Source organism: Ctenopharyngodon idella, chromosome 15 (genome assembly GCF_019924925.1).
Source record: "Ctenopharyngodon idella isolate HZGC_01 chromosome 15, HZGC01, whole genome shotgun sequence".
Taxonomy (NCBI): Eukaryota; Metazoa; Chordata; class Actinopteri; order Cypriniformes; family Xenocyprididae; genus Ctenopharyngodon; species Ctenopharyngodon idella.
In genome coordinates, this window is record NC_067234.1 from 12621468 (window position 1) to 12635350 (window position 13883).

The 13883-nt window shown below is 38.8% G+C and overlaps 2 protein-coding genes across 6 annotated transcripts in view; both read right to left on the minus strand.

Annotated features, from left to right (window-relative positions):
• The window catches only part of ech1 (enoyl CoA hydratase 1, peroxisomal), a 140548-nt gene that overhangs the window by 67503 nt on the left and 59162 nt on the right, over nucleotides 1–13883 (minus strand). The gene's annotated exons all lie outside the window — the stretch shown is intronic.
• LOC127496257 (NACHT, LRR and PYD domains-containing protein 12-like) overlaps nucleotides 1–13883 on the minus strand; it is a 66917-nt gene that overhangs the window by 44409 nt on the left and 8625 nt on the right. For all 5 annotated transcript variants that reach the window (XR_007925276.1, XM_051864050.1, XM_051864049.1 and 2 more), the window contains exons 3-7: nucleotides 12231–12347; nucleotides 9527–9640; nucleotides 9297–9371; nucleotides 7405–9195; nucleotides 6127–6297 (exon numbers count right to left, since the gene is read on the minus strand). Coding sequence is in view for 4 of the 5 variants with exons in the window: in XM_051864050.1 (XP_051720010.1) it covers nucleotides 6127–6297; nucleotides 7405–9195; nucleotides 9297–9371; nucleotides 9527–9640; nucleotides 12231–12347 (2268 nt within the window). In the remaining variant the exon portion in view is untranslated. The remainder of the gene's footprint in view (nucleotides 1–6126; nucleotides 6298–7404; nucleotides 9196–9296; nucleotides 9372–9526; nucleotides 9641–12230; nucleotides 12348–13883) is intronic.

Genomic DNA, 13883 nt, shown 5'->3' on the forward strand with positions numbered 1-13883 from the left:
ACTCTTCCCCTGTATGACAAGCGAGGCAGTAACCATCTCCATTTTTGTAAACGCCCAGAAACTTTTTCAAAAATACCATCCCAATTTTTCTGTATATATTGATCAGTCCCAAGGAAAATTCCAAGCACTTTAAACCCCTCTAGACTCCAGGAACAATTCTGAGGAAGAGATGGAGGGCCTCCATTTTCCCATTCACACAGTAAAAAAGATGCACACTTTTGCCAGTTAATTCGAGATGAGGAGGCTTTTTGATAAACCTCTAAAGATTCTCTCAAATTCATGACATCCTGAGCAGATCTGATAAAAACAGTGACATCATCAGCATAGGCACTAAGCCTAACAGTTTTCAGGTCTGAGGTGGACGGACACAATGTTGAAATGCCACACAGCTTGTTTCTCAGTGCAATCAAAAGTGGCTCAATTGCAATAGCATACAGGATTCCTGATAGACCACAACCCTGCCATATGCCTCTGCTTACTCTGAAAGGTCTTGTAAGAGTACCATTAATTTTCAACATGCTGTATATATATCGGTATACAACAGTTTAATATAAGCAATAATAGAAGGCCCAAAACCAAAAGCCTCAAGGCACTTAACAAGGAAACCATGATCGACCCGATCAAAGGCTTTCTCCTGGTCTAATGAAACAAAACCAATATCAAAATGCTGTACTCTGGAAAAAGAAATCAAGTCTTGAATCAAAGAAAGATTATCAAAAATCGTACTTCCTGGAATGCAGTATGACTGATCTGGATGAATCACTGAGGAAATGTAGAGTTTAACTCTATTAGTTAAGGACTTCAAAAGTATTTTATAATCCACTCCGAGTAAAGAGACCGGACGCCAGCATCTAATGTCTTCAAGATCACCCTTTTTAGGTAATAGAGTGACCACAGCTCTTCGTAGACTCAGTGGAAGTGTCCCTCTTTTAAAACTCTCCATGAAAACCGAAAACAAATCCATTCCAATAACAGACCAAAATTGTTTATAAAATTCTGCATTAAGTCCATCCAATCCCGGAGCTTTGCCAGAAGACAGTTCTTTAACAGCAACAGATAGTTCATCGAAAGTCAATAGTTTATCAAGATTAGATTTCTCCCCTTCCGAAAGCTGAGGTAAATCCTGAAAGAGAAGTTCAGCCATTTCCTCATCACAAGGTTCAGCACTGTAAAGATCCTCATAAAAAGAAAGTGTGTAAGAAATAATCCCATGGCTGTCAGTAACTTTCCTCCCTTCTGGAAGTCTCAAACAGCTTAAAATCTTCTTATCCACAGTCTTCTTCTCCAGATTAAAAAAGAAAGAAGTAGGAGCACCCATGCTATTGAAGGAAGAGAATCTTGCACGAATCAGCGTCTCCTGGGCTCTTTCCTCCAGTAGATTCCGCAAAAGAAAGTTATTTCGTTTCAAGGACTTAGTGGTATCGACAACGTCCCCTTCGATATCAAGTAGAAGTATTTCCTGTTCCAGCTGTGCCATCTTCTTTTCCAAAAAAATAATAACTCTGGCAAAACAATTTGATTTGAGATTTGCCTATGTCCCACCACTGGCTCAAGGACTTATACTGTGTTTTTTTCTCTATCCAGATCTCCCAGAAATTAGTGAAAGAGTGCACAAAATTTTGATCTAATAATAATCTCTTATTAAACTTCCAAAAAAAATTCTTGACAGTGCTCTCTGCAGTAGTGACATCAATAGATAGAAGATGGTGATCAGACAAAGCAGTAGGACATATGCAGCTATTATAGAAAAGATTTCTTTTACTTTTTGGTACATAAATTCTGTCTAACCTAGCCCCAGACACCATATTGGAGTTTAATTTCACCCAGGTATATTGTCTGACCTGAGGAAAAGATTCTCTCCAAACATCTACAAGATTGTGGTAAATAATTAAAGATCGAAGCACATCTGCGGATTGACTGTGGGGCTCTTCATGATTTCTGTCCAAAGTATGACTTAAGGTACAATTAAAATCTCCAGCCAAAACAATAATCCTATCATGGGGAACATCACTTTAAAGCAGCTTTAAGTTTTTCAAAGAAAATAACACGTTCTGACCCAATATTGGGTGCATACACATTAATAAAAGAAAACTTAATACCCAGAACAGTTATATCAACTCTCAGCAATCGACCGGAAATCAATTCAAAGACACGGACTGGTTGCTCTCTATATTCAGGTGTAAGCAGAATAGCCACCCCTGCACTAACATTAGAGCCATGACTCAATATTGCCTGACCCTTCCATTCAGTGAAACACTGTATCTGATTGTTCTCATCAGTATGCGTTTCCTGTAGAAAAACAACACCTGCACTCTTCATCACAATATAATCAAACAGACTAGCCCTTTTCATAGCATCACGACACCCATTAATGTTCAATGAACTAAGTCTCAAAGGTGCCATGAAAAATATTAAAAAAAAACACACAATAAAACTAACCTACAAGCGTTATTAGGTAACCAAGCCATATTCATTTTTTACCTTGTAAATTCAGAGAACTTCTAACATTACTAAGAAGTTTCTTAAGGCGGTACCGTTTGGGTTTGTCAAGCTCATCAAAGGAAGCTTTTCTCATAGCCATGGTACCAGACAACAGAAAGAGTTTTAAATCTGGAAAATATGTCTCAATTTTTGGTTTACGAAGTCCTTTTGTAGTATCAAGAAAATGATTGATCTGCTGAACAGAATACATTTTAGTCTTACCTCCAGTTACAAGCTCTGAATCCATCGCGTCATTGTCCATTATCTCAGTGTCCTCATGTTCATTGCCAGAGTCATCCATTAAATCCACAGATTCTTGAGATAAAAGGTCATCTTGACTCTGTTTAAACGAGTTATCAATAGTTGCATCGTTCACAATTTTATCAGACTGCGTTTGATTTCCTTCAATCAAATCAGTTTCAATCACAGACTGTAAACACACCTGTCTTGGGCTCGTCTCTGCCTGCGATACATGTGACTCGGGCCGGCCGCCTCCTCAACAGCCCCCGCCAGGCCGTCTCCAGAGGCCTCCAGCACCGGTCTCCCTTCGGGCACGTCACCTGGCGCCGAAAACGCTTCGCCCGGCTGAGGTTCTGACGCCTCAGCCGTCGCAACAATATCCTCGCCGGCCACCCTCATGCTGTTCTCCACATCTGCAGCTGGAGCCGCAAGAAGGCCCGTCGGTCTGTCTCGTCTCGGGCAAGTTTGCCTAACGTGTCCAAATTCACCACACACAAAGCATCTCATCGAATCTGAACTAATAAAAATAGTGTTATCTTTGCCATCAATGCTTAATTTTACTGACAGATTTAACGGATCACTCTGAGAGTTCAAAATCATAAAAGACATCACATGTTTAATATCGGGGTTTTTACATCCAAGAGGGATCATTTTTATAGAACTCACTATTTTGCCGTATCTCTGGATTATTTGCTCTAGTTTTTCGTTTTTAACAAACGGAGGTACGTTTGATAAAATTACCTTCTTGGCTGGGCTTGACAAAGACAAGACAGGTACGAAAATATTTTTGATTACCAATCCAGTTTCAATCAAGTCATTCACCATTTGGCTTTCACTGAGAAAGAACACAATGGCTTTATTCATTCGGGAGGCAGATCTAATATTAGCACCACCGACAGCCTCACTCACGGCGATCAAGCAATCCTCCACAGACAAAGTGGCTTCAGGCATACATTTACACCCGTGTTTGAGTGTTAACTGCGAGAAATCTCCCGCTTCCGACCCCATTATCCCTACTCACTGACCAAAGTCAGGAAAAACCTTTAACTAAACCTATAAACTATAATAAAATTGTATGAAAACCAACAGAAAAAAGTAAAGAAGTCTCACTCAAACAGAGAGATATTCTCACTCCCGCCAACAGGCTCTGTCCACACGCATTCCCAGCATGCACTCGCACAGACAGAGAGAGAGAGAGAGAGAGAGAGAGAGAGAGAGGAGCTGTAGCAAGACTGAAAGAGGACAATCCTGAGCTCATAGCTTACCATTGCATCATCCATCAATCTGTCCTCTGCGCCTCCCTGTCAGATGAGCATGCTGAGGTGATGAATACAATGATGAAAATGATCAATTTTCTCAGGGCATCCTCTTCCTACCAGCATTGCATGCTTAGGGAATTCCTCAGAGAAGTTGATGCCAATGCTGATGATCTTTTGCTGCACAACAATGTGAGATGGCTCAGCAAAGGGAGGGTGTTAGCGCGCTTTTGGTCCATCAGGAGGGAAGTAGCATCTTTTTTGGCAGATCTAAGAAGTCAGAAGGCAACACAGTTCTCTCTCTTTTTAGAAAATGAGAAACAGATGGATAATGTGACCTTTTTGGTTGATATCACTTTACATCTGAATGAAGCGAATTTGAGGCTACAGGGCAAGGACAATTCAATTTGTGAACCGATGACAGCTGTCCGCTCCTTTCAGAGGAAACTTGAGGTGTTCAAGAAAGACCTGCAGGGAGACTGTGCACACTTCCCAGCAGTGCAGGAACAGGTTCAGAGACAGAGAGATGTCTTCTTTTGTTGACTTTATTGATAAGCTGATTGTAAACTTCAGCAACCGTTTTGACAGCTTCAGCTTTGGAAAGTAGCTCACCATGTTCATTCAGAACACATTTCTCATCACAGATGTCAGGGGGTTCTCGAAAGAAGTCACACAGCACTTTAAATGGGTAAATGCTGGGTCTCTCCAGATGCAATTGGTTGATCTCCAAGCAGATGTGGCCCTGAAAGAGCACTTTGTAAGAACTGACCCTTCCACTTTCTGGCTCCAAATGGTCCCTGAGACAGCTTTTCCAGGTCTATACATCTTGACCATGTTTGGCTCAACATACAACTGCGAGGCAGCTTTCTCTACAATGAACATAATCAAAACTAAATATCATTCCAGGCTCACCATTGAGCATCTCCCCATGTGTATGACAATGGCCCTGACTCCATTCAATGAATAATTCAGGTACTGATTACGTGCAGATGTTGATACAACTACTAAGCTACTTAAATATATATCACACTAACTAGTTAGACATTATGACCTTCCGGACCTTTGCTTCAAGAAATTTTCTCTAACTGGACCTCTTTAAATTTTAGTTGAATACCCCTGCTCTAAAGCAATACTGGCAGCACTCATGCATCTGTGTTTTGAAGCCAGCTTCTGCACCTGACGCACAGCACGAGGACTCAACTTCTTTGATTGACCCTTGCGGGGCCTGTTCCAAGTGGAACCTGTCTTGGAAAACCTCTGTATGACCCTGGCCACTGTACTGTAACTCAGTATCAGGGTGTTACCGATCTTCTTATAGCCTAGGCCATCTTTTTGGAGAGCAACAATTCTAATTCTCAAATCCTTAGAGAGTTCTTTGCCATGTTGAACATTCAGTGGTCAGTATGAGAAAATTGTACTCAAAGCACCAAATTTTAACTGCTCTAATACAAGATCCACACATTTGTATTGTTCTATCAAGTAGACAAAAACATGAACATGATGAATAGGACATGTAGCTTTGCATTGTTAAACGACGTACAGCTTTTATCACTTAGGGTGTACTCACTTTTGATGCCAGCTATTTTGACAATAATGGCTGTATGTTGAGTTATTTTCAGAGGACAATCTGTACTGCTATTAGTGATTAAATGGATCGTTGTTGATCCGTGATCCGTACGGACCAAGCCCCACGGTTCGGAAAGTGGCAATATTAAGTGATGTACATTTTAAACAGTATTGTCAGTATTTTTGTTCTATTTTGCAACGAAAGCCACAACAGAACTGCAGCACACAAGCTGTGTTTCGTGAACAATCTGCGGCTTTGAATGAATCGTCAATGATTCAATGACCCATTCATAAATACAGCCGCTTGCTTTGATACTGAAAGAATGAATGACTCGATGATTCACTCATAAAAACAATGGCTTACCGCCACCTACTGGCGGTTTTAATGTAATATTTAAAGGTATCACTTCGTTTTTATAATCATTGTATTTATTGTCACTGCAGACACAAACACCAACACACACTTCTAGTGGATCACGATTGAGTCTGTTTTTATAAATACTGCATAGTGCACCTTTAAGGGTCAGTTTATGTGTAGCTTTCGATTAAATTACTTCAGTATCTCCTTCAGTATGAAACTTACTTCAGTATCTCCAGTTTACAGCGTGGATTCTTCAGCCCAGAAGAGAGCAACTTCACTCTTGAGTCTCCAAGTTTATTACCAGATAGATCCAGTTCTCTCAGGCATGAATACTGTGAGCTGAGAATGGAGGCCAGAGAAGCGATGCTTTTCTCAGATAAATACTTATCAAGCCTGAAAAAATAAGGAAATTTATTTTGTTTTATTTTATTTTATTTGGAGAGACAGAACAACAGAAAAAGGAACTGAAAAAAATTACTGGCATTTTTCATTTCTACCCCATGGATGCACCTAAAACTACGTAAACCACCATTTATTCATAAATGCATACGTGGCCAAACATGCACTACCTCTTAGGGGTTAAACAGAGCGTTGTTGATCCATGATCTGTACGGACCACGACCCTCGGTTCGGCACGCATGTGATTCGCAGATTAATTTCAAATTTAACAGCCATAGACTGAAAGTTTGCACATGTGTTGTCTTGCTAGTTTACACATTCAATATATTTTAAACCATTCCAGCACTAGAAAAGGCAAAAGAGAATTTAATTTGTTACTTGTCATGTGCACTGTTATCTGTGCGCACAGCCTCATACACACACCAGTGGCGCGCACACACAAAGGGAGGTGCATTTCAGATAGCGTGCAAACTCCGAATTGATTCCTCTTTCGCACCTCCTTGCACTTACATGGACACATACACACAAAAAAATTCATTCAAAATACCAGCCTCTGCAAGTGTTCTCGTGAAAAGAGTTGGTTATGCCCCAAAAGAAAGAGAACAAGAGAAGGATGTGTATCATTTTTCTGGATCCGTGCATTTGGTCTTAAAGTGCCTATAAATATCTGCTGTTGTCTATATATCATTAATATTAATCAAACTACAAAACACAGCTTTAACAAATATTAATCTATATAAAATTTATACAATGAACATAGTGTTATTTTACATTTAATTATTAATGAATACTACAGTTAGACCTCACTTTATTTGTAACTTTGTTAGGCTATATTGTACATATCTATGCTTGTAATTCGTGTGATTGTTCACTTGCCTTAAATAATGTTTGGACTTTATTAGTTAGGCTAGTAGTTTTTGCTGTCTCAGAGTACTAAAAGTGGGCTTTAAGTATTAAATGGAAAGCAAAGTTACCCCATCCCCAAAATATTTTTTTCTTGCTGATCCGAAAAATGATCCATTCCGTGACTCAAAAACCATAATATGATCCGAACCATGAGTTTTGTGATCCGTTGAACAACTACTACATATAGTTACTTACTGAGCTGATCTTGATGCTTCAATCACAGGCAGCAGCTTCAGAAGAGCTTCATCTGGAGTGATGTGTTTTCCTGTATATCTGCTCAGTTGAAACACATCAGTTTCCTGCTCTGACGTCAGCAAAACATAAACCAAAGCAGACCACTGTGAAGGTGAGAGCTCAATTTCTTTTATTTTACCAAATTTAATGTATTGCTGGATTTCTTTCACGAGGGAATGATCACCCAGTTCATTCAGACAGTGGAACAGATTTATGGATTTCTCTGGAGATGGATCACACCAGATTCTCATCTGGATGAACACAATGGTTCCATCATTAGTGTGAGAGGTGCTTCCAGTCTGTGATAATGCACCTTGTAAGAGATTCTGATTGGACTCCATTGAGAGGCCTAATAGGAAACGAAGGAAAAGATCTAAATGTCCATTTTTACTATCTAACGCCTCATCCACAGCTCTCTGATGCAGGTCTGACATTGAAATCTTCTTTTTCTTGGCTTCATGAGTTGGTGAAATGTTTTGGTCAAACATGTTTCTGTTATTGTTTACGAAGGACAGATGCACATATAGAGCTGCAAGATGTTCCTGAATGCTCAGATGAACAAAGCAGTACATTTTCTCTTCATACAACACAAACTCCTCTCTGAAGATCTGAGTGCACAATCCTGAGTACACTGATGCTTCTGTCGCATCAATGCCACACTCTCTCAGGTCTTCCTCATAGAAGATCAGATTTCCTTTCCTAAGCTGCTGAAAAGCAAGCTTCCCCAGTTTGAGAAACATGTCTTCATCTTTCACTGTCTTCTCATAATCCTTCTCGTGTTTGATGTTGGTCTGAATTATCAGGAAGTGTGTGTACATTTGAGTGAGAGTCTTGGGAATCTCTCCACTCTGTGCTTCACTCAACATCTTCTCTAGAACAATGGCTGAGATCCAGCAGAACACTGGGATGTGGCACATAATAAAGAGGCTTCTTGATGACTTCAGGTGTGAGATGATCCTGTTGGCCAGACTCTGATCACTGATTCTCTTCCTTAAGTATTCCTCCTTCTGTGGGTCACTGAAGCCTCGTACCTCTGTCACTCGATGGACACACTCAGAGGGGACGAGATCAGCTGCTGCTGGTCTGGAGGTGATCCAGATGAGAGCAGAGGGAAGCAGATTACCCACAATGAGGTTCGTCAGCAGCACACCCACTGAGGCTGATTCAGTCACACCACACATCCTCACATCGCTCTGAAAATCCAGAGACAGACGACACTCATCCAGACCATCAAAGATGAATGACACTTTATATTCACTGCTGGAAATATCCAAATTTTTTGTTTCAGCGAAAAAAACATGAAGTAGATCTAAAAGGCTGAGGCTATGGTCCCGTATTAAATTGAGCTCTCTGAAAGGAAGTGGAAATATGAGCTGGATGTCCTGATTCTCTTTCCCTTCAGCCCAGTCCAGGACAAACTTTTGCACAGAGACTGTTTTTCCAATGCCAGCGACTCCCTTTGTCAGCACAGTTCTGATGGGTTTGTCTTGTCCAGGTAAAGGTCTAAAGATGTCACTGCATTTGATCGATGTGTCCTCTGTTTCTGCTCTCCTGGATTGAGTCTCAATCTGTCTCACCTCATGCTCATTATTGATCTCTCCATATTCACTCTCTGTGATGTAAAGCTCTGTGTAGATCTCATTCAGGAGTGTCGGGTTTCCCTGCTTTGATGTTCCCTCATATAGACACTGAAACTTCTTTATCAGATTTGATTTGAATTTGTCCAGAACTTCACCAAGTTCAGATTCAATGCTTTAGAGCAGATTACATATTAAAAAAAAAGAAAGAAAGAAATGTATACAATCAAGAATATTGACCTATAACAGTAAAGTGAATGTGAGATGTGTTTTCACCTGCTCTCTGTGAAGCTGATTCTCTGTTCTGGTGTCCTGCATAGCTGTTCATTTACTGGTTCCTTCTGCTGTACTCTAAGGAAACAAGTACAAACTCACTTTTTCTTGAATTTGAAAGAACAAAACACTTATTACATTGAATATTACCAGAAAAACAGTTCTTAGAATTGCAGTTAGAGCACATTAAGTGCACATTACATACTCAATATAATACATTATTCTTTTCCTACCTAATATTAGGGTGAAATCCAGTTTTGAATGTTTCTGGATGGTTCATGGACTGGTCACTCTTCATGGACACACAGCTGGGTCCTGCTGAGTCTGATCTCTCTTTCTGAATTGAACTTCAGTAAACCAGAAAGTTAATTATTTTGTTGTGTTATATGTGGAGATGTTGTGGTCATTGATGTCCAGATTGGTTTATTTTTGCCTATGTGTCTATGAATAAATGATCTGATTTTGAATGGGGGAATCAAAGTCAGTCTTCAAGTATTGGTCTTTTAAAAAGGTGGACAAATCGGTCCTACATTATATTAGGTGGCCTTAAAGGGTCAGTTCACCCAAAATGAAAATTCTGTCATTAATTACTCAACATCCTGTCATTCCACACCCGTAAGACCTTCGTTCATCTTCGGAAAACAAATTAAGATATTTTTTATGAAATCTGAGAGGTATATTACCCGTCCACAGCAATATAATCAACACTTTCAAGGTCCAGAAAGGTACTAAAAACATTGCTAAAACAGTCGACGTGACTGCTCAACCTTAATTTTATGAAGCGATGAGAATACTTTTTGTGCACAAAAACAAATTCAACAATTTCTTCTCTTCCCTGTCATTATCCTTATGCAGGTGACGCAGTAAGCACAGTGAAGTTTTCCATGTTTACGTCCAAATGCCGGCTCAGTATTGGCCAAAGCTGATCACGTGAGTAGCACGACGCATGCGTTTGATGGGAGCCGGCCAATAATGAGTCGGCATTCTGACATAGTCATTTTTGTTTTGTTTTTGCACACAAAAAATATTCTCGTCGCTTCATAAAATTAATGTTTTAATGATGTCTTTAGTACCTTTCTGGACCTTGAAAGTGTTGATTATATTGCTGTCTTTGGACGAGTCATATACCTCTTGGATTTCATAAAAAATATCATAATTTGTGTTCCTGAAGATGAACAAAGGTCTTACGGGTGTGGAACGACATGAGGGTGAGTAATATATGACAGAATTTTCATTTTTGGCTGAACTAACCCTTTAACTACTATGTACTTACATTTAAATTAATCATTTGATACAATGCACTTATGTGTACATACATGTTTTTACATTGTACTTACATTTAAAAAAATACCTGCATGTAATTACATATGTAATTTCTGTAATTACTTTATAATTACACTGTTGACCATTCCCTTACACCTTAACCCACCCTTAAACCTACTCATACCACCAAACCTTTCCCTAACTTTAACCATATCCCACTTCAATAGCAGCACAAATGTTTTGCAATACTATATGAACACAATAATTACATTGTACTTATTTTTTGACTGAAGTACATAGTAGTTAAGGTCACCTAATACAAAGTGGGACCCGAATCTAAAAATTCTGAAAGTTGTACACAATTGTACAACTGTACTTATAATTGTACATACCTGATTATATGAACATCTATTTTTGAAAATAAAAATTGTATTTTATAAAAATATATAAAATAAATATTATATTGTACTACTAATAATTTTATCATTTTACTATCACAGGTAGAAAATATCAAATAACATTAGTGTCTCTTTAATATTTCTTTTACGTTATATCAGGAGAAACTCTTTCATTATTGAATGCTACTGGAAGTCCCATGGACTGGTTACTCTTCATGGACACCCAGCTGGGTTGTGGTGAGTCTGATCTCTCTTTCTGAACTGAACTTTAGTAAACCAGATGTTATTAAAAATATTTTAGTTATTTTGAGTCATTCAGTACCCTAAGAAAAGCAATAGTGACTTAATTAACTTAATTAACAGTAATTAACTATATGATTGTACATGTCGTCACCTTGAAATTATAAGGGTCTATCTGACATTTTTGTCAAAATTACGTTTTTCACATATTCTTATTCTGTGACAACTTATTTATATTATGTGAGTTTTTTTTTTTTTTTTTTTTTTTAAAGTTGTGTACATTTTGGGACTTTTTATTTAGAAAACAAAAAGGTTCTATCTACAAAGTCGAATGGAATGCAAAAAACTTTGAAGCTCAATGTCTCAAAACTGCTCTGAATGCAGACAGAACCTTATAATTCCAAAGTGGCGATGTATTTAGCAGACACTTTCCAGCCAAAGTGACATATTGTTGCAAAATGTAGCTCAGAATACAATAATCCTACAGCAGTTTTACAATAAAAGTTACACTGGTAAAGAAAAGGCCGTATAGACTTGTCTTAAAGATTTCACTGAATATATCTTTTGGCTCAGCAGTTCTGATACTGAATGAGAGAATAAAAACCTGCCCCCAGAAGCACCATGGCCATAAGAGCTCTGGTATTTTAAAAAGGTATATCTATGGACAACAAATCTGAAAATTCTCTTATAATTGTAGATATTTGATTTTTGATCTCTAATGGACTCTATGCACAATTGCTCAGATCTTTATTCCCTCCCCTTTTTTCCTGCATCCAACATATTGATCACGAGACCTGATTGTTTGCTTACCATCTAAACTACCCAGACCTTAATATGTGGCCTTGTTAGGAGATGATCAAAGATATTCACTTCACCTGTGACTGGGATTTGAGCAGAAATACACATCAACGTGCATAGAGTCCATTTTTCAATATTATAGTTTCATTATAGTATATAGAATGCACTACTGAGACATTTCTATTCCAGGTGCAAAACAAGAATTAACATTATGGTTTCTTTAATATCTTTTACTTACCTAATCTTAGGAGTAACTCTTTCATTTTTTAATGCTATTGGTTGTTCCATTGACTGGTTACTCTTCATGGACACACAGCTGGGTTGTGGTGAGTCTGATCTCTCTTTCTGCATCAAACTTCAGTAAGACAGAAAGGAAGTTAGTCATATGATAATTAATAAGAAAAATAATTATTGGATTGATTATACAACATTTTCTGATCAAAGTAACTATAGTATATAGTTTACATGGCAGTCTAACACCAAATAATAAGATGACACAAAAATATATCAATAAATTTGCTTATGGGATTTTCCGACCAGCACATATGGAAAATGTTTGGTCTAACACAGACATTATACTGGTCTAAGATGACAATATATAATGGGCACCAATTAAAATTTCTTTCTGTACTTTGCTAGCTGGCTGTCAACTCAAAGGCTGGAGAGAGAACATGAAGAACATGAAGAGTGATGGTGCTGAGGAATGTCACAGTATAGTGGTGTTAATTATGTTGTGGGATATGTGAATATATGCGCTGTGGCATAAAAAACTCAGTCAGTAACAACATGAAAGTGAAAAACTTGTTTGCGAGATAAAATATGCATTTTAATTGTATTAAGAAATGACACAACCCAATTTGTTGTAAACATCAAAAGACGTATATATATAGTTAATTTGAGCTGCTTACGTCAAGTACCAACAGTGCTTTAATGTTTAATGCAACTGAGACTGTGTTCCCCAACGCATTAACTTACATTGCACATATTTCCATTTCGCAACAGTTTGGCATAATTTTCATTTTTTAATAAAATCAATAAATCCGGCATAAATCTGAAAATGTACACACAGAAATGAAGGCCTGGTATTAGAGCACAAATGCAATGTGGAACAAACATGCTCACTTACACACACACACACACACACACACACACACACACACACAGGTGTGATTGCAACAGACAGCAATTGTATACAATTTTACAAACAAAATCAGCCACAAATGCAGATATGAAGGGGTGAGACCTAACACACACATACACATGCATGCACACACACACTTTTGCATGCACACACTCATGCACACACACACACATGCACACAACTCCTGTTCATTTCTGCTTATTGCTATTGGTTTTATTTAAATACATTTTAATAATTTCTAATTCTAAAGTTAGTGATTTTTTTTTTTTTCGTCGTGTGCTTAATACACCAGCTACTGTAACGGAATACCGGACCTAACAGTTAAGACAGATTGCGGCGTGTTTTTTTTGTTTTCCGTGTCAGTGTTTTTTGTGTTGCACTTTTCGTTACCGTCACGATGTACACACCCGCATTTCTGTTGCTCTGCCTTGAGCAGAAGGACCGCTCCCTCGAGGAACATTTGGACAATTTTTTGCTCCTCGCATCATTGACACATTACCCGGACAGCAGCCTTTGCAACTTTCTGTTTGCTGGCCTGAACACCGCCACCAAAGCGCTGCTGTCCGGGGAAGGACCTCGAGGGAGCTTCTCCGAATATGTGGAGTGGGTACTGGCGTCATGTGGATCGTCAATGACCGTGGATTTCTGCGACAACGACGCCAGTCCCACTCCCACTCCAGTGCCCAGCCAGGAACCCTCAGACGGCGTGGAAAGACAGCGCGACCCCACCGAAGACAGAGAGCCCGCCTC